Source organism: Acartia tonsa, chromosome 10 (genome assembly GCF_053477335.1).
Source record: "Acartia tonsa isolate MP-2025a chromosome 10, ASM5347733v1, whole genome shotgun sequence".
NCBI classification, from domain to species: Eukaryota; Metazoa; Arthropoda; class Copepoda; order Calanoida; family Acartiidae; genus Acartia; species Acartia tonsa.
Genome location: NC_137269.1, coordinates 25,302,479 through 25,324,544, shown reverse-complemented (window position 1 = coordinate 25,324,544; position 22,066 = coordinate 25,302,479). Strand labels below are relative to the sequence as shown.

Below are 22,066 nucleotides of genomic sequence, written 5' to 3'. Positions count from 1 at the left end.
CTATGTTTGGGTTAGGTTTAGACTTCCGGTTGATTGTAAAAGATTGATTTCCAGAGGTTTACAGGCGGTTTCCGAGCCCTGTCATTTTCAAACAGACATAGAATAGCCTAAAACTAGCATGAACGTAATCTAACTTTAAAGCGAGTTTAAAATTCAAATGATCACATTTTTGTGATTCTGGGACAATTTACCCCTGTTACAATTGTTTTTTTTTATCAATACATTCATACATACATCCTACTACTAGTAATTTAATTAATTATTTTCTAAATTTCAGACACTTATGATGCGAGACAGTTTATTAATGTTAGTTTTGATGTCGGCTAAAATATCTTTCAATCAAGCACAAGTTTTTTACAGGTAAAGGATTTTTTACAGGTAAGGGATTTTATGCCCAATTCAGTTTTTATATCTTTTCATACGAATTAGACATATTCGTGTCTGACTTTTTCTAAACCAGGGCTCGGCAGCTTCAAAAATCCTACCTGTTTACTAATTTTTCATGAAAAAATTCATGAAAAAAACTTTTATACATGATAAAATTTTTGGTGGGGTAATATAATATCTTGAGTGAAAAAATAGGTTTCTTATATCAATGAGGAAAACATTATGAAACTTTTATGATAGCTAAAATAAACTTTATATAAGTGGAGGAGGGGAAGGTAGAATGGTTTTTCTCAAGATTGAAAAAGCGGTTGTGGTATTTTGTTGTTCCCTTAACTTTAAATATTGTAAAATGAAATAAAAACAAGAAAAATTTATTATAAAATATTGAAAAATGAAGGAATTAAAAATCTACTGTTAAAATAGTCGCATATGGAATTTTAACGCAGCTGTTCTATTACAATGGTATGTCCGTACGTTCGTACATGCAGCAATGAAAATCTAAAAAGGTTCTAAGCAAAACCTTCTTTTAAGATTTTTTTCTTGTTTTCTAAAATTTTAGTAAACTTTGAATTTATGCCTAACAATTTTAGTTTGAAATAATTTCTTTGAATTTACAATATTTAGAAAGTGAAAATTCTATATACCTTATTAAAAGCAAAGCTTTTCTATAATTAGGGTCGATCCGTACGTACGTCCGTCCGAGACGTTTATTTTTAAAGTTAAAGTGACTCGTGTCGGTTTGTCTGAAGGTAGTTAAGCAATCAACTCCTTTCTGCAACATAGCCTAAAACCTTTCTTTCAGAACTAATGCTTCCCTAAACTATTGTTTCAACCTTAAAGAGATATTATTGCTCATACAAACAGTCTACTCTTTAAAACGCTATACATAATCGTACTTTTTTCTTATAGTGATGAAGGACCCGAACTCGGCAGCCCTGAAGTTGTCTCACAACCAGTAAGTTAATTTTCACATTTTTGAGGGAGGGGATAGATAATAACCCCTCCCCCCCCGCCCCCCCCCCCCCCGCTTTAGTTTTTATGCATGATAACTATGTATCAATTTTTTTAAATTCTTGTCGAAAATGGAAAATTTGAATGGTTTATTGGCTCTATCCCAAGGGTTACAAATTCCACATTTTAAAAGATCTACAAGTTTTGTGATATAGAGTTCTGGCTTTGTAAGTGTTATCATAACTGACAATTTATCGACTCGCTGTTGTACTGTCACCCTCCCAAGAGAAATCATCCCTCGAAAATAAATACCAAAATATTTTTAAAGTACCGCCACTGCACTGTATGACTTAATGGGCTTTCCTTCATACAAGGGTGCTAAAAGTATGGGTCGACTCCTCCCCCCCCCCCCCCCCATTCATACGCGCCTAAAGGCCTCTAGGGGTGTAACCGATGGTCTTGATTTAAAAATAGGAACACTAAAGTTTGTGAGGGTGACAAAAAATTGTTGATATTCAGAGCAAGTGGTAAATTCACACCAGAATAATAAAATTCTTATTGATTTTCAGGGAATAAGGGATAGGTTATTGTTGCATATTCAAATGCCTTGAATCATAAGACAGACAATATTATGACATAAGAGAAAATTTATTATATGTCAATAAAAGTCTTATTGTCCATAAATATTGATATGTTGATATTTTGTCAGTCATGAATATTTATTAAAGCAATATTTTCGATTTAAAATTGCATATCGACAGTATTACCAGGGTGGTAGACATGGTCAATGCCTCATTGTTACATAATTTCGTGATTTATTTTAAAATAGTCAACTGTCAACCCATACTATGCACATAGAAAATTAAATTTAAAAAATCACAATGACAGAATTTTTGTTACCTAAGTCCGTGTTGATTTTAAAATTTGGGATTAGCACATACAGATTTTAAGAATTTGTCTAACATTTTGACTACATATGGACAACCGATTAATCAGCTGGATTAAAACCGGTTTTGAGCTATACTGAAAAACCATTTGTCGTATTAGAGCTAGTTTTCTACGAATATGAAAATTAATCATAATATTAATGCCAGTTTTAATCTTATAGTTTTTTTATTTTACAATCCTTCGTCCTCTGGGGCTAACGTTAAAAACTAGTTTAAATTTATAATTTTTCATTTTAATATCCGGGGAAAGCTGTCTTCAATACGATGCGATGACTAACTATTATAAAGTTAAGACAATTCGTTGGTAAGAAAAATCTACTTAAAAAACTAAAGCTTAATTTTATAATAGAATTAAATATGATTATATATGAACAGATAAATTCTATGTAAATTTGAAGTACAAAAAAGTAAAGTCTGAATGTAAAAACTGCAGCTTTTCTTACTTATACAATATATGTATACACATACATATGTATACAATGTGCATTACATTACATACATATATGCATGATCATAGTATTGGATTTTAAAATACATTTCAAATATAGAGGTTTAATCCTGTTAGAGATACGTAGCACCTGTAGCAGTCTTTAGTGCCAGAGGAAAATGGGGATAGATGTCACCGCTTTTGGCCTACCTATTCTTTTGACATCATTGTAGAGGGATACAGAAAGGGAAGGGGGAAAGAAACCACCTGGAAAAGAGATGGGGTATAAGTTATTTCCTGACGTCAATAGAATAGGTAGACCAAATCAGTGACATCTATCCCCATTTTGCTGGGGAACTATAGAAAGCTACGTAGCATATCTAAAATATTCTTTGGCTTACATAATTTTATGATTTTAGCATTAATTGGATTTTAAATCACATTTCTTATACTAGTTAATTGCAGGGAGTAAGGGAGGGGACAATGGGCAATTAATTCAATATAAGAGTTACCAAAGATAGGCATGAAATCCAGTTTAATCCAATAAATTTTTAGGAAATTATAAAGGGATTGTTAATTGAATAATAGATTTCCATAGCGTCATGTAAAGTGAAATCACAACTTGTTTTTGATGAAATATATTGAGGTTTTTTGGTGTGATTTTTATATTAAAAGATTATTGGACCCGGCCAGCTGCTAGCAAGAATATGACTGCCCCTTTTTATTCTGTTTATTTCCCTTGCCGCTTGCCCCCACCTCCCTTCTCCTTTCTCCCCGTCTGCTACATTCCAAACTAACACAACGAGTGTTTATTTCCCTTCCATCCCACTTCCCTTATCCCTTCTCCCCGTCTGCAATATTCAAAACATTTATAACGAGTAGCGGCATTCTATGCGCAAGTCCCCAAACTCAGTCAGAAACTGCTAAATTCTTGCACATTCCCTTTAAGCCAGTCCCCAAAGTCTGAGACTCCTAAAAATTGAATATTCGATCCATTGTCCCCTCCCTTACTCCCTGAGTTAATTGAATAATTATATGATTTAATTAGTTTGATAAATTTTGTTTTGGATTTTAAGACATATTGACATCTTAAAGGTTAATCTTTTCTAGATGCATTTAAAAAAAATTAAATACTTTTAAAAATCTTCAAATTCTTAATCTATATCTAATGCATTTATTGTTTTAAATTTCCTATTACCATTCACTATTTCTTCAGTACAAAATTTGAATAATCTTTTTAATCTTAAACCTTATATAAATTATTGAGGAAAATAATGGAAAATATCTGATTTATCTAAAATAGCTAAAAACCTGCCTAGAAAAGAAAACTTGTTTTAAAGAGATTTTATTTAATATTAAAAAAGACAATAATAAAAGAAAAAAAATTAAAGACTAAATCACTAATATTTTTTTTAATTGGTTCCTTGATTTGAAAAAAAAAATAATGTTACTTATTGGACTGAATGTCCTAAAGTCTGTGGCCGATGGAGATTAGTAAAAAAGGACAAAGAAACATAATTATAACCTTTTTAAAAAAAAGCTTGTTGTCCTGATGACGTCATAAATGATGCTGAGCTTTTGTTCATAATTCATGCAATAAAAAAATAATAAGAAAAATTACAATCAAGGACAATAATGTTTATAAGTAGCGCAGTAAAAAGTAGTAGTAGGAAGGGAGGTGACATTGGAATGTAAAATATTGGCGATTCTTTTTAAAGGATTTAAAAGGGTAAAATTGAAATCTTAAGATAACGGGGATTAAAAGCAAAAGAAAGAAAATATATTAATAAAGAAATGAAATGGATGAAAAAGCTTACAGAAAGATCAGGGGACTGACCGTCTCATGCAGACAAACGGACACAACTTAGTTGTAGTGAAGCTGCATAAAATAAAAAAATACAATTAAATAAAAGGCTAATGGGAAAAAAGGTTTATTCAGCTAATATTTATTCTTGTTTCTTTAAATAATCGTCTATTGTTCTTTATAAATAATCCTTAGTGCTTACAAATAAGTAATAATTATAATATTTGTTTATGTGTTATAATTAGCGTAGCCCCTTTTGAACTAGGTTATGTACGTAAGTACGTTCGAGTATCGTAACAAAATTCACATATTTCTCAGCATCTATGTGAAATATATGTATGTTTTTTTGTTTAGAGTTAGGTCTTGACATCAATACTTCCAAAAGGTTAGATAACGTTCTTAAATTTACATTTACAGCTAAAAGTTCATGATCAACATACCTACAAATACTGCTTTGTAACTATAAAAAGTACTAATACTATGATTAAAAAAGGGTATTTTATGAAAAAAAAATGTATTTCTATAATTGAATTTTGTAAAAATGCCAATAAATAAAAGCCAATATGATATTATACATATCATAACGTGATGTGGTTTCAAAGAAGATTAGTTAAGTACGGAGTAGCAAATCTACTCTATACCTGAACCTTAATAATAAGAAGTTTTTTGTAGTAAATTAAAGCCAAAAATCTAAATAAAAGATTATGCATTAAAACTACTTTTTAAAACCACTTTCTACAAAAAAAAGTCAAATTAATTTTGGTAATAACTGTGTTTTCTACGGGAGTTATCATTCTTATTTTTTCTATATTTCGTGATTTAAATCTTCATAAAATCTATGAAATGATGTGACGATATAATATAAGTAATGCTTGTACTTAATTCTATGAAAATGTCTTTTTAAAATTACAAAAATCATTTTAAACATTCTGTATTCTTTTCTTAACATTTAACATAAACTTATAAATCATATTAATAAGAAAGAATTAATAATGATTAAGCTAGAATTTAAAAATACATGCTTTAAACTATAAATAATTCATAATTTGCCATAAATTTAGAATACTGCTTTTCATTATTTTTCAATATTTAAAAAAAAATGCAGCCGTCGTTATTTGAAACCGAAAAGTTTTTTCTGTTTATTTTTAAGAATTCTCTTTTAAAACACAGAGATAGAAGGTTGCAGCGGAAGATCAATAGAATCAACAAATAATTCTGTTTTTAAATCAAGTGGTTTTATTATATACTTTTTTTTATTAATTTGCGTATTTTTACTTCTTAAAATGTTTCAATTGATGCAAAAGCCAAAATTTTTCTTATTTTGAAAAAAAATTCCAATAATTTATCCCTGTACCTCGGGATTGGGACATAAGAAAATATTGCGACAGAAATCAGAGTTCTTAGGGGATAAGAGCAGTGGCGTGCACAGCGCTTCTGTAGGAGGGTGTGAAACCATTTGGGAGTGAAACCTTACATCCCTACCGCACGAAACTAGACAAGACAATTGACAAAAAAAAGTACATTTCCCCTAATGAAAGTTTTAAATATTGGTAAAAAAGTTTAGACATTGCTAGTTTGTATAACTTAATGAAGATTTGATAAAAGTTTTAGATCATGGAAAGAAAACGAAGTTGCGAGTTTCGTCGTATTTTCACAATAGCTATTCTCTATTTCTAGCCCCTGCGGGGGGGCTCTAACCCTGCGGTGCCAATTTCCTAACCCTGCAGGGCAATCATTAACATTTACTTAACCTAACCTAACCTAAAATAACTTATCAAAGGCTACTGTGAAAATACGACAAAACCCGCAACTTCGTTTTCTTTCCATGATTTAAAGTTTTAAAGCCAAAGAATAAGAGATCATGTTTATAAATGTTTGAGAACTGTTATAATTTATATCCAATGTCCCTTCCTTCCCTGGACAGAACTAAAAGTTAGCTATAAAATAATGAATGAACTAGTTTGCTTAACCTTAAGATAACTAACTTAGCTTGTAAAAAAAACTTGCAAATTATGGGAAGAAAAAAAGAAAACTGGAAACTTCATATCGAAGATCAGGAATAAGATAGTAACAGTATGTCTGTCTATAGCTAAGAATCTCACTTTCCACTGAACTGATATGGTTCTCATTTACGGGAAACCATTTATCTTTTAGGCTATTTCGGTTGAGCATACCTCCACCCGCCCAAGAAAACACATCCTTCGAAATTAATAACTCCCCCCCCCCTTTTTTTACTTTTTCCGTTTAAAACTAAAATTTTAAGTAAAGGGTCAACTTCCAACCTCACCCCCTTCCTTCAAATGACACTAGAGGCTTTCCTATACAACAAATTATGAAAGGGGTGGGAGTTTTTTTATACCTACCTATTTTCGTGGGAAGCTTTTGTTAACAGGCACCAAATAAGAGAGTATTTTTATAACACAAATAAAATGGGTGGGCTATGACCTTCTAAGGGCAAAGGCATTCCCATACAAAAGAATGAATGAAAAAAATGAATGATAATAAGTTAAGCAATTATATAAATCACTTAAGTTTAATTTCTAATTGGACTGTGATATGGCCACATAAGTTCAGCAGAACTTCCTCGTTCATAGATAATTAAGGAAGAACAGTTAGGTAGCTTATTCTGGGCAATGTAGACAGATCCATAGTGATGGCTTCCCGGCAGAACTGAATAGGATTTAGGTTGTTTATTGTTAAAGTAATTTCAATTTCAATTGTATGTGTATCTTATATTTTTTTTTTTTACTTTGTTTACATTTTAATGCCCTAGAAATATGTTTATAATTATAAAAAAACATGGGGGTTGAGTTGAGCACCCACACGCCCATAAAAAGTAAAAATATAACCTGCTCAAAGTTAATTTTTGTCGAGATGGGGAAAAAACTTTACGGACAGACGGACAGATGTTTAAATAAATAATTTTTTCATTGCTGTTGTTATTCTATATTTTTCTATGGACTTCCGGCATCAATAACTTTTGAGACAACTAATATAATATAGCATTTGTCTTAATTGATAATACTCAGACACATATTAGGCAGAATGTTAAAAAATATATTGGCTTTTCTTGGTGTAGTCATATTAACGACAATCTATACAAGTTGTGTTTTTTGATTTAAAGTTCTGACTGTAATTGTATGAGTATCAAGGATGACAACATACAGAGCAGATGTTTAGTGACAATGAAAAGAAAAGAGAATATGTGATAATTAAACAGTTGTAAATCACAAAACAAAAAGATAAATGAACGACAGACTGGCGAATACTAAATTTACTTTTTGCTTTTTAGTAAGGGATAGCAGCTGAATAAAAACACGTTCCTCGCTAATGGACGGACTGACGGACAGGCAAACAAAAATATGAAAAAATCGCTTCTAAATAGCCGCGAAAATCACGTTTCTCACTAATGGACAGACAGACAATGTATATACTATAGAGTAGCTTCGCTAAGAAAAAGACTTAATATTTGAACATATCAGAATGCAAAATAGAGTTTATTTCTGTTTCGACAAAAAGATAATCCAAAGATTTTATTTTATGTAACATAATCGTTTTTGTTTGTATTTTTTTTATAAAACACATTAACGCTGCTTTGAAAATTGTTTTTTCTTGTCAATAATTTATTTTTCCGGGGAGGTCAGGTGTTAAAATAGACATTTTAAATAGATATAATGTGTAGTATTATTTCTATCATATTGTACCCGTGTATATTTTAAACAGCGAAGTAGAACATGTCTGTACGTCCGTAATTGATAAGTTAAAAGAAATTTTGATTGCTGTTTTTTATTACGCTTAACTGTTAGTTTTTTATCTGTACATTAAATACTTTGTTACTTGGATATGTTGACTTTTGATGGTTACTACACGACAGTATTAGAGATGACTTTCTTATTGGCGGATTTTAATTCACATCATTGCCTACAGACAGACATATACACTTATAGAATAGCACTGCTATATTAATCTGACGAAATTAATTTTACTTAATAATTCTTTTAAATGTTCCTTTCGTTTGAATCTATTTTATTAAATCTATTGGTATAAGTTTGATTAATAAGACAAGCAATAACAACTCATACATAATAATTGTATGTAAACATTAATATCTATGGGTCATCATTCACTTAAACAATTCAACTTGAAATTTTAGGGGGGTACTCTTATGTGTTTTTAAAAATAATGATGGGTTTTAAAGTTTGACGGGGGTAACACTCCCCCCCCCCCCCTCGGATTCCACTGGAGATTCCCTCCCTAAAATAAACCTTCCCTTAGCTTAAAGAAACTTTCTAAAAAGAAGAATCTTATCAATGAGCGGTTAGTGTGTTCCTCTGCTACAGACAGGCATACGGACATCTTATACCTTTAATATGTATACTCGATTTATGAATCTTAAAAAATTAGCTTTGTAAAGTTACCTATAAGCTCTAGATAATCGCAACGTAAAGTTTAACAAAGTGTATTAAAATGCTTGCTGGGCCATTTAATCTTAAAACAAGGACTATCAAATCAAAGACAGAAGAAAATTGTGGGGGGGGGGGGGGGGGAAGGAGTTAAACTGATACAGTACTTAATAAACTCTTTCTTATATCAATTACCTTAAAAAACTTTGGGTACTTCTATAACATCTTTAATTGACAAACTAGCAGTTTCCAAACTTTTCAACAAATAATTTAAATCTTCTAAACTAGTAATTTTGTTTAACATGGTGTTTAAACATGATGTTTAAATATTCATTGTCAATTGTCATACCCCGACCAACATTTAGTAAAAAAAAAAAAAAACATTTTTGGGGGAGGGTATTAGTTCTAGGGGCGATTTTTTGGGAGGGCGTAGGTACCGTCCCCACTGCTACAGACACACAGAGAGACAGACATCCAGTTATTTTTGTATACAGGATTTAGCTACATATGCAACCAACCTCGACTTAAAATATTGTTCAGTGATCTGAGAAATAAATAAAAAGTCTAAACATTTTATGTTCTTTTTACTCTTTTTATTTGCATTTAAATTGTATCTTTCGTGTCTAAGAAAATTTTAAAAGAGAACAAAATTTCAAGAATGGTTATTTATATTCCAGTATGGCTCCGAAACCGATTGATTTCCGGTGGATTGGAATCGGTTCTCAGCCATACTAAAATATAAGGTATGGCATCGATTTAAAGACAATTTCCCAAGAATATTTAAATAAAAATCATAAAATTGATACTAGTTCTATTAACCAAGGTCATCGGCTTCTCGGGCCTAACAAAACTGGTTTTAATCTTTTTTCACTTTATATACACGGAAAGCTGTCTATAATACGATGCGAAAAATAACCATTCCAGTTAACTTGTTAGCATTGTCATATTTATGTGGACAAAATGAGATTTTAAACAAGTAACCTAACTGTTCAACCAGTAAAAAGATCTTAAGTAACAGACATACATACAAAACCAGCCACATAACTAGAGCATTATTAGTGACAGGTACCAGATTTTCGATAATGTACACAAGTTTTAAAAGTACAAGGCCAAATAACCCCAAAAATACTGCTTAATTTATTTTTTGATCTATTTAATTTGTTTAGTTCAGTTACTAAACTTCTATAAAATATTTGTAAAAAGAAAAAGAAAAAAAAACAAATGTACAGAATATAACAGTATAAAATCGGACTCTAATATGCCTGCTATAACATTAATATTAAAGTAAAAGAATAGAAGGGGGCAGGGGATAAATAACTATGTGTTCACGAGATTTGGACCTTGTGCTGATTTTCAATTGGGTCTTTAACTATCAGCCAATAATGTAAGAAATATTGACACAGCCTAGTCGCTACAAAAGAGCAGAAAGAAATTTGCTAGCAGGCGAAAAAGGTTCCCATCTATGGAACAAGTTAGTTGTCTAGGTTATACGTCTAGAACATTTATAACATTAACCCATACAGAACATGCAGACAAAGGTTATAAAAAACAATATCCACAAAGTGGTGTAAAGTGTGTGTGTTTAGTATACATTATCATAAATTCTTTTATTATGCGCCCAGATTATACCTGAGAACATACAAAAGAAATTAAGTATTTACCATTCGCGCAAAAGATCCTTTTTAAAACCCATTAATATCCGCTGGATTAGAACTGAAAAGCATGGATAATATCGTATTATAGACATTTTTCTACAAATAAAAAAATTTAAATCATAATTTTTATATCAGTCTTGCTAGACAGGAAATTTGGCCATTCAGGGATAACAAAACTGGAATTATTCTTGACATTTTTGTCCGTTGAAAGCTGTTTTAAAATAATACGACGGGATAAATTACTATTATGTTTTCCAAACATATATGTACATGTATAAGATGGCGACGGATCTACTATAAGTTTTTTTTTTGTGTATTAACAATATTACAAGGCTAAATGTAAAAATTTTCGAAATCTATTAAGCTAAAGTGATACTTGGAACTGTGACGTATGAAAAAGCGCGTTTGAAAGTAAAAACTGTGCAGTTTTGAGGTAACACCAAGAAATGAAGAAGAAAAACTTTTTTTCTGTGTGCTTAAGCAGTTTTTTTGCTCAGACAAAAGAATTCTTAACAATAATTCTTAAGGATTATAATATAAAAAGTCTCTTCCCTTTTGTTATGTTTAATATGCATTTTTATATAATTGAAGGATAATAATTAATGTAAAAAGCGAAGCGCAGAGATGATATATATTCTGCAGCATAATAGACGGATAGGCGAACAGAGTGAAATATAGAGTAGATGCTCAACAGTTAGAATTAACTTTATATAAAAATACTGCTATCTTTGATAGCAGCCGAGTAAATCAAATTTATTCCAAAAAATCTTAAGAACCCAAAAACAGATAGACCAACGGACAAAAAAGTTATAGACAGGCTGACCAGGAAAGTCATTGTTCATGCCAGGCTACAATTGAATCAAGACAAAAGTAAGTGCCAAGCTCTGGAACCTATGTATGGTGAAATTAGACATAAAACCATGATGATTCCAGAGCTGAATCTTTAAATCATTTTGGTGGTGCGCCAGATCGGGGTGAGCCAACTTTCCACCAACAATGAGAGCACAGCATTTTATGATATGTCGCGCTGTGATTGGCTGAAATTCGGCTCACTCCGATTTTGCGCACCACCAAAATGATTAAAAGATTCAGCTCAGGTAAAATTAAAATATTTCAGCGGGATCTTTTTGAGAAAATTAGATTTGAAAATTTCAAGTTTAATTTTTATCCCTAGGAGTTACCACATAATCGTGACAAGAAAACTCTATTTATTTAAATTTTTGAACAACTTTGCTTTCATTAATTCTTTCATAAAATCTCTCTATAAATGATTTATTTAAAGCTGAATTTCCATGACCTTAGCAAAGCAACTGATAAAAATGGCCATTAATTAACTCCCTTCAGAAGTGGCTTTATGAAGAACTTTATAAAAGCAAACTTGTTCAAAATTTAAAATAAATAATCCAATACTGACGGATCAACAGACAATATGCTCTAAACTTTTTCCATTATTAAAAATAGACAAATTATTTCTTGGAAGAACATCAGAATGTCAGACAGATATGTATACTATAATTTTGGAGTAACTTCGCTAACTAATAAACAATTGCTAATTTCTTTTTATCAAATAATTTAATTAATTTTAAATGCTTAAATGGCATGATCAACTTTATTAAAATCAATTTATTTGAAAACTTCCTTGAAAAAAACGAATCGGATCATGGAAAGAAAACGAAGTCATTCCTAATTAGGACAGAAGTCACTGGAAATTGATCTAAGGAAGGCTACTTATGTCCTTCATCTAACAAAATCTAACTTAAGGGGGGTGACTTATGTCCTTTGGCTGACAAATTCTTACATTAGGAAGGCTGCTTATGTCCTTCATCTTGCAAAACTTAGCTTTTCTGTCCTTCACATAGCAAATTCTTGCAAAATATAGCAAATTCTTACAAAACATAGCAAATTCTTGCAAAACATAGCAAATTCTTACAAAACATAGCAAATTCTTGGAAAACTTAGCTTTTCTGTCCTTCACATAGCTAATTCTTGCAAAACATAGCAAATTCTTACAAAACATAGCAAATTCTTACAAAACATAGCAAATTCTTGCAAAACATAGCAAATTCTTGCAATAAGAGTCCCAAACTCAAAAAACGAATATTTAGCGCGATCCGACCACCGGTTCTTGAGATACAGTGACCTGGTGTCCTTGGTACCGACTGTAAGATTTGGGAAATGGTTCGAATCCTTAGTAAATTTGGCTAAGTCCAAAAATATTTTGACACTTAGTCAAATTTTTGAAGAAAAAATACCCAGGTGACACCAAGCATACCTACTGAGAGGACACCAGGTCGAAAATATTCTAAGTGTCAAAGAATTTTTGGACTTAGCTATGTTTTGCAAGAATTTGCTATGTTTTGTAAGAATTTGCTATGTTTTGTAAGAATTTGCTATGTTTTGCAAGAATTAGTTATGTGAAGAACAGAAAAGCTAAGTTTTGCAAGAATTTGCTATGTTTTGTAAGAATTTGCTATGTTTTGCAAGAATTTGCTATGTTTTGTAAGAATTTGCTATGTTTTGCAAGAATTTGCTATGTTTTGTAAGAATTTGCTATGTTTTGCAAGAATTAGCTATGTGAAGGAAAGAAAAGCTAGGTTTACCAAGAATTTGCTATGTTTTGCAAGAATTTGCTATGTTTTGCAAGAATTTGCTATGTTTTGTAAGAATTTGCTATGTTTTGCAAGAATTTGCTATGTTTTGTAAAATTTGCTATGTTTTGCAAGAATTTGCTATGTTTTGTAAGAATTTGCTATGTTTTGCAAGAATTAGCTATGTGAAGGACAGAAAAGCTAAGTTTTCCAAGAATTTGCTATGTTTTGCAAGAATTTGCTATGTTTTGCAAGAATTTGCTATGTTTTGTAATAATTTGCTATGTTTTGCAAGAATTTGCTATGTTTTGTAAGAATTTGCTATGTTTTGCAAGAAATAGCTATGTGAAGGACAGAAAAGCTAAGTTTTCCAAGAATTTGCTATGTTTTGCAAGAATTTGCTATGTTTTGCAAGAATTTGCTATGTTTTGTAAGAATTTGCTATGTTTTGCAAGAATTTGCTATGTTTTATAAGAATTTGCTATGTTTTGCAAGAATTAGCTATGTGAAGGACAGAAAAGCTAAGTTTTCCAATATTTTGCTATGTGATGGACCAAAAACCAATTTTATGCAAGATTTTGCTATGTGAAGGATCAAAAAGCTAGGTTTTGTGAGGTGAAGGGAGGCTACTTATGTCCTCAATCTTGCAAAATCTTTGTTAAGGGAGGCATGTTATGACCTTCATCTAAGAAATTCTCACTTAAGGAAGGCTACTTATGTCCTTCCTAGGAAGGTGACTTCTGTCCTAATTTAGGAATGACTTTGTTTTCTTTCCATGATCCAACGAATCTTTACATAAATTGTAATTTTAAATTTAGAAGTAAAGTTAGAATTTAAGCCATATCAAAAGATTTAATAGTTTTTTCTCGCATCATATTATAAACAGCTTTCCGCGGATATAAAATGTACAATTATAAGATTAATACCAGTTTTTTTAGACCCGAGATGCCTAAGGCACGGGCTAAAAAAACTAGTTTTAATCTTATGATTATACATTTTTATATTCGTACAAAACTGTTTATAATATGATGCTAGACATAGTTTTTTCGTATTAATGAGAACCGGTTCTAATCCACCGGTTTCGAATGAATACGAGAAAAGAATTTCTAGATGCTATATTTTTTTCATTTTTGATTCATTGTAAAGGAACAGGTGTGATTAAGTTCAGAGTAGCGAAGCTCTTTAAAAGCATATCAAAAATTGTTAATTTCTACTTTATGGCATTAATGAAAAGTGGTAAGGGCCGGAATATTATCGAATTCGAGTCTGAACCATACCGTGTCATACTAGAGATGTTACAAATGGTTATTTGACTTTAATAGTAAGAGTATGAAGGATTACTTGGCCTTTAAACAGGTGCAATCCCGTTAAAACTTAAAGGATTGATTGCATGCTGGGTGTTACCTAACATTGTTGCCCACAATTTTCTGTAGTTGCAGCCTCGCCCCTAGAGTTAATATCAGAAAACATACTACATTTGGGGAACGAAACACATACACTTTTGTAGAGTAGCTTTGTTCCAAGAAATCTACAGCTGATTAGAAAATTAATGGAAGTATTGTCTATTTTACTTTTCACTTAAATTAATAAGTAAGAGACAATAAGATCATCTATATACATTATACATAAGTAGCGCAGCAATCAGGCATACGCTGGGTAGAAATTTAATAAAAAATAATATGAAGGTGTTAATTACCATTAAAATATTGATATTTAGGGACGTGTGAAATTGACTGGAAATTTTAATATTTTGGCCGAATAAAAATATTAAAAAATCAGGTCAGGATTTTATTGCCCTAGACATCCCCTTTTTTTAATTTCTAACCCTTTATTACTAATCTCCAAACTTCTCATGAACTTTATGATTTTACAAGTTTATTAAAAATAATTAAATGCTAATCAGAGCAATAAAAATCCGAGTATCTATTTACCATTTAAAAACACCAAATCTCTCCAAGATATATATTATTCAAGTTTTATACAAGTTTGGGTATCATTATAATTATTCAAATTTGGTTACTTTATTTCTTAATATCTGCGGAAAACTGTCTGTAATAAAATGCAATATATATGAAAATCATATCATCGCGATTGGGTACCACTATAATTATATAAGATGGGTACCATTATGATAATTTAAATTTGAATACTATATTTTATAATATCCGCGGAAAACTGTCTGTAATAAAATGCAATATTTGAATATTACATAAAAGTGAAACTCCATCCCCCCTTTTAGCACACTATTTAAATTTGAATACTATATTTCTTAATATCCGCGGAAAACTGTCTGTAATAAAATGCAATATTAGAATATTACATAAAAGTGAAACTCCATCCCCCCTTTTAGCACACTATTAGTTTTTAACATCTAGGCATATCTTAATATAATTCTATTAAGTTTTAATTTAACCTTTTTCCTGTTATAATTTTTTTGTTTCAAATTTAAAATCCACGGAAAAATGTCTATAATATGATGCGATAAATAACTAGTTAATTAAAGTCAACGAAACCCCCTCTTTCTACCTACATATTTTGGGGGTTAGCGAGATCAATTAGTACAGACACCAAATCTTTTATCCAAGATATATCATTGTTTATCCTTGTTTTTTTTTCTTCTTAAATTAATCTTACAATCTCTACATATATTCACAACCAGGGATCTCAAGAGATAAAACAATGGATGATAAATTGATGTTTGTACCCAATGATGATATTTAAATTATTACTTAGTTGAAAAGTTAAGACACTGCTAATTAAATTATGCTAAATTACTATCTATTTAAATATCCGCGGAAAACTGTCTGTAATACATAGGGAGGGAGGAGAAATTGAGCTGTTAATTACATTAGTATCCAAAGTTACTTCCATAATATGAAAGGGGGGGGTGGGGTGGGTTTATATCAGCAAGGATGACAACATCCATAAAAGCGAAAAGGTAGTACAATCAAACATTAACATAAATGTATATGTATAAACAAAAAGTATTACATAGTTGCTACTCTTTCTAAATCTAAATAATACTAGCATGCATGAATTAATGGAGCACAGACGGACAAATTATAGAAAAGCTTCGTTTAGACAAACGTTTAAACAGTATATAGCCCCTCCCCCTTCCCCTGATGTATGATATATAATGTCTACCTATGAGAATTTTTTTAAGCGAAGTTTTTCTATAATTAGAGTCGGTCCGTCCGTACCTCCGTCCGTCACAAACAGATAGCTTTTTTAGTTAATTTAGGCATGTTAGATTTCAACTTCAATTCTTTGGACAACAAAGTATAATGTTTCAATCGAAGCAACTCTATAATCAAGTTCTAAAAATGTAAGCATGTCCAAAACATTATCCTGTATCAAGCAGTTTTTCAACAAATTTACACTTTTGCTTCAACTTTTATATTGTGATTATTCAGTTCTGACACAGTACAAGTGTTAATGTTCGTTTGTCCTACAGTTTCAGTGCTTCGCTGTTATGGATGTTGTCATCCTTGTTATTTAAGTATTAGTATTGGGTTATTTATTGCCCTCCCTCAAAACTTTTATTAATAAATGGAATAATGAATAACCCTCCCCTCTTTTCCTATAACTCTTCTATATATGTGCGTGCTCAATTTTTAACCTCATTTGCCCTACTTCGGTTAAAATGTTTTTTTTAGAGGGTGGGGGGGGGGGGGGGGGGAGGCGGATGATGTGTATCCTCATTGGGCCGGTAAACTAAATTTCTGACAAAAAATATGTATATCATGAATGAAAGTAAAAGTCGATCTTCATGGCTAGTAGGAGGAGTAAAAATGACATATACAAAGAAGCTTAAATTTCATTGGGAGGGATGCCGGCGTTGGTTCTAGGGATTAAAATATTATGAAAAATAATCCGAAACCCTCCCCCCCCCCCAGTAAGCCTATTACGTTTTTAGATAGTTTTAGGCTACCCACCACTGCATATAGGGGCGCAGCAGCTAATGATATTACAATCACAAGCAAAAATATATCAGGAAATTAAATGTTCTATGTTCAATTGTATTAAGCTATACGTTCTATAAGGATGACAACATTCATAAAAGTGAAGCCCTAAAACTAGAAAAACATAGATGAGGAGAGAGGTTGTTAGTGTTCAAAAGAGTATTTTGTTTGACAATCCTATCCTTTAAATAAGGTAACAGGAAGTTTTTCTGTTTGTCTGTCTATTTGTCTATTTTAAATAAAGTATAATACAGAGCAGCAGTATTCCGCCCCCCCCCCCCCTCACTAATTATCATGTTTGATTATAACAACAACTAATATATATCTAATTATGTGAATGGGGGGGGGGGGGTAATGGGGGTTAAATTATTTGTAAGTCTGTCTATTTTAAATATATTAATTTTCAGTTCTAAGTAGAAAGACAAACAGAATGATTTGATGAACAAACAAGGATGACAACATCCATAAAGCTCTGAAATGGAAGGACAAACAAACATTAACACTAGTAGAGTGCAGGGAGTAAGGGAGGGGACAATGGATCGAAAATTCAATTTTTAGGAGTCTCAGACTTTGGGTACTGGCTTAAAGGGAATATACAAGAATTTAGCCGTTTCTGGCCAACCTTGGGTACTAAATATGAATGACGTCATGGGAAATCATGCAAAATCTCGCGGCATACGCGCGATAACAAAAACATAAACAATAAAAACAAACATACAAAAAATTTCGATTTTAAAAATTTATTTTCATTGTGGCCGTGTACACTGTACAGTGTATATACTAAAATTGGAACGATAATATCTATTATAAAATAAATATAAATATATTTAGAAATGAATGATCAATTTATCATTTATATCAAATTGTATTTTGATTTTCAACAAAACTTCTTAAAATCATTTTTTAAAATCATAATAAGTAATCAAAAAAAGACAGAAAGTATGTAACATCTAAATTATTTGTTTCAGATTATAATTAGGGAAATTATTTATCTTTTGTAAATTGATTCATTTAAATACATTTGTTTTATCTAATTCGTGTTTATATAAGTTATTATGAGTGAAGTTTTTCTATTATTAGGTCTTACCAATCCGTGCGTCCATAACGGTTAGCTATTATTGAATAAGCTTACATGTACAAAATTGTAAGTAAATTTGTTGCAAAACTGATTAAATACATTATACTGTTTAAGGATATACTAACATTTTTAGGACTTGATTATAGAGATGCTTTGCTTATCACATTGTACCTTGTTGAAATAGAAATCAGCATTCAAAGAATCAGATGAATAGGACAATTTTAACATTCAAAAATTTGTTGTCAAAAAAAGTAAAAATTTGCTTATTTTAAAGGGACGTACGGACTTTCTGGTAGCAATTATAGAGTTGCTACGATTTCTAAGTCGTACCTAACTGTTATATGAATCAGCATACAAAGTTTGAAATCGATAGGAAAATTCTAATCTGTTTAAATTAACGAAAAGAGCTATAACGGACGGACCTATTCTAATTATAGAAAAGCTTCGCTTTAAAAAAAAATAATTTAACCCCATTTGACCAACCCTACCCCAATCACACCTAACACATGTATTTTGTAGTTTTACAATAGATAATTAAAAATGTTACCCCCCCCCCTCCCTGCTTTTGAGAAAATTTCAAGGATGACAACATCCATAAAAGCGAAGCTCTAAAATGGTAGGACGAATATTAACATTTGTAGAGTGCCAGAACAAATTAAGCATAATATAAATGTATTATTTTTACAAAATTATATGTATTTTTTTTCTTAAATACAGAATACTGTTTAAACGAAGGACATACCGACCATAGCCACAGAAAAGCTCTGCTTTATAAAAAGTAAGGTTTGACCCCTTGCTCAGATGAATACCTCAACTTCCTGTTTTATTAGTAAAGATATATGGGAGGGATATATTTATATCTATTGGAAATAGCAAAATTTATCTAAAGAATTTATAGGTTTAAATATTTTCTATATATTAGGTTTGTCTGCCATAGTGCCCATAACAAATTGATTTTTAGGGTGATAGACAAGTCCTATTTGTTTCAAACCTTTTTTAATGACTCTTATAACATTTCAGCTTTTTAAAAGCGAAGCTTTTCTATAATTAGGGTCGGTCCGTCCGTACGTCCGTCCGTCCGTCCGTACGTCCGTACGTCCGTAACGGATAGCTTTTTTCGTTAATTTAGGCATGTTAGGATTGTCCTATCGATTTCAAATTTTGCATGGTGATTCCTTTAGTAGTTAGGTACGATTTAGAAAGCGTAGCAACTCTATAATCATTACCAAAATGTCCGTACGTCCGTTTTAAACATGTTGATTTTTTTACTTTTTTAACAACAAATGTTTATGTGATCAAATCATCCGATTGATCTGATTTTTGGTATATTGATTCCTGGGAGAACAAAGTATAATGTTATAAGCAAAGCAACTCTATAATCAATTCCTAAAAATGTAGGTATGTCCATAAACATTATCCTGTATAAAGCATTTTTTTTAACAAATTTACTTACAATTTTGCTTCGACTCTTATATATTTATATTCTGATTATTTAGTTCTGACAATATATAAGTGTTAATGTCCGTTTGTCCTACCGTTTCAGTGCTTCGCTTTTATGGATGTTGTCATCCTTGTTAATTTGAATTTAATTTGCAATTTCCATTACTTCTTATGCTTATTTAATGGATGTACTATAACTTTGATCTTACACCAGATTTTTATGAACTTTAGTAAAATGAATTATGCAGCTGTATAAAATAACAATTTCTCCTATTCACTTCTCTTGCCCCATCCCCTCCCCTACTGGAGGATAAAAATCCAGAATCTAAAGGGATAAGACAATGGCCGATAAATTGATTTACATCCCCAATCATGATACACAAAATTACCCCTTCTGTAGATTACAATTGGTGGTACAAATGTTTGGACACTCAATTAAATGAATCAACTAATCAAAATGGAATAAAAGTCCCCAAGGTTGTTAAGCAAACAAATAGGAAAACATTATTTTAAGACTTTGGGAACTAGTTTAATAATAAATAGATAAAACTATTGGTAAAATAATGACTAGGGGCGAGTTAACTAATACTCTTACTAATTCATATGTGTAGAGGGTACAATGAGCTGTTTATTACTCTAGCCCCTAAAGTTTTATAATAACGTTTTCTTAATCATTGGCCTTAGAACCTTGGGGACATTAGTGAATTTTGAATGGTTGGTTTATAAAGTTGTGTGTCCAAACGTTTCAAGCACTAATTGTGTTCTACAGAAGGGGTAATTTTGTGTGTCATCATTGAGGGTGTACATAAATTTATCGCCCATTGTCTTATCCCTTTAGATACCTGAATTAGTTTTCAGTTAAAGTAAAGGAAATAATAAAATCAAAGTGGTCAGTAAATCGGGGAGGGGGGGTGGAGTTGTATAAAGTGGGCGGAGAACAGCTATAGCAATTTAGACATGTAGCAATTTTTTTCTTTATTTTGTATCCTAACCATGGGTCCTAAAGGATCAGACAATGGTTAAAAAAATGATGAACACTCTCCAATCAAGATAAACAAAGTTAACCTTCATCAATTAAAAAAAGTAAAAGAACGTGATTTAAAGCACTGGGTACTGTTATAATTTACAGTCCAATGTCCCCTTCCTCCCTGATTTCTCTCTATCCTACAAGGTAAATACATGGTCCGATATGGATAAACTTTAACTACTATCATGTACTTGGTGACCATTCCCTTCCACATTTCATTTACATTTTTACGTGCATATTATGGCAGGAGGAAAATAGTCGTTAATTTAGGTTGCTTTAATGGACATCATTGACATCGTTTACCTAGTAGAAGGGGATTGGACAGGTTAAAGGGGCTAGATAGGGGCATCGTTATATTAGACAGCTACAAGTTTCACTTCATTAGAGTACAGGATAATCTTGCGTAAGATCTAAGTAATAATAAATCCAATTAGTAAAAACTACAAATTTCTTATAATTGAAAAAAACAGCATGTCTTGAATCAATTTGCTATTGTGTCTTTTTGCGAATATAAAACAGCAAGTGAACGTGATTATATACAGAGGTGAATGCACACTCATTTATACTATAACATTTCAAATCAAGTCTAAAATCAAAGAACCCCAACACTAATAAAATAGGCGAAAACCAGTGTTATTATTTTATAAAGGCAGAACTCAATCAGTCTAATGGTTACTCAGAGATTAAGCTTTATAAAGACCATAAAAATGACTAAACTAAAATTCATAAAATATTTTAATATGTATGGATGTTGTTGTCAGTAATATGTTAGTATGTATGGACTCAATTGTATATAAACTTCGCTTCGCTTTTATGGATGTTGTAATTCTTGTTTAAAAACTTTCATTCAAGAGATAAGACAATGCACGATAAATTGATGTATAAATAATTATCGCATCGTATTAAAGATTTCTTTGATAAGACAATGGAAGATAAGTTGATGTATATACCCAATGATCTATTATTACATACATCTAACAGTGAGATTTTTAGATTAAAAAAGGTAAAAATGATAAAAGTAATTCAACTATGTATTGGCATGTATTGATGTTCAGATTTCGTGATTATTATTCAAAATATTTATTAATTTGGTGTTTTACCTAGAGGTCATAAAAAATCTGTGAGGTTGTAAAATTTCCCCCTTCCCCCCACGTAACGAAAAATGGCCAACCCAAGAAATTCATAAATTTGTTTATTATTTTATTACCTTTACTGACCTAAAAAATGAATATTTTTATTCCAATATTAATATTGAAAATATAAACCCTTCCTCTCTGAACAAAATTATAAATTTAGGTGTTAATTAATACTTCCTTTGTGAACGAAAAATTTAATATTTAAACCCATTAAATATATTGATATTTGAGTCCAAATATGGACTGACCACAAAATTTTTC

The 22,066-nt window shown here is 31.1% G+C and overlaps 1 protein-coding gene across 1 annotated transcript in view; it reads left to right on the top strand.

The window, feature by feature from the left end:
- Window positions 1-275: 275 nt before the first annotated feature.
- LOC145329691 (uncharacterized) overlaps window positions 276-22,066 on the top strand; it is a 53,272-nt gene continuing 31,481 nt past the window's right edge. Inside the window, exons 1-2 of the mRNA XM_080174050.1 lie at window positions 276-360; window positions 1,297-1,342. Coding sequence (XP_080030176.1) covers window positions 284-360; window positions 1,297-1,342 — 123 coding nt within the window. The 5' untranslated portion in view covers window positions 276-283. The remainder of the gene's footprint in view (window positions 361-1,296; window positions 1,343-22,066) is intronic.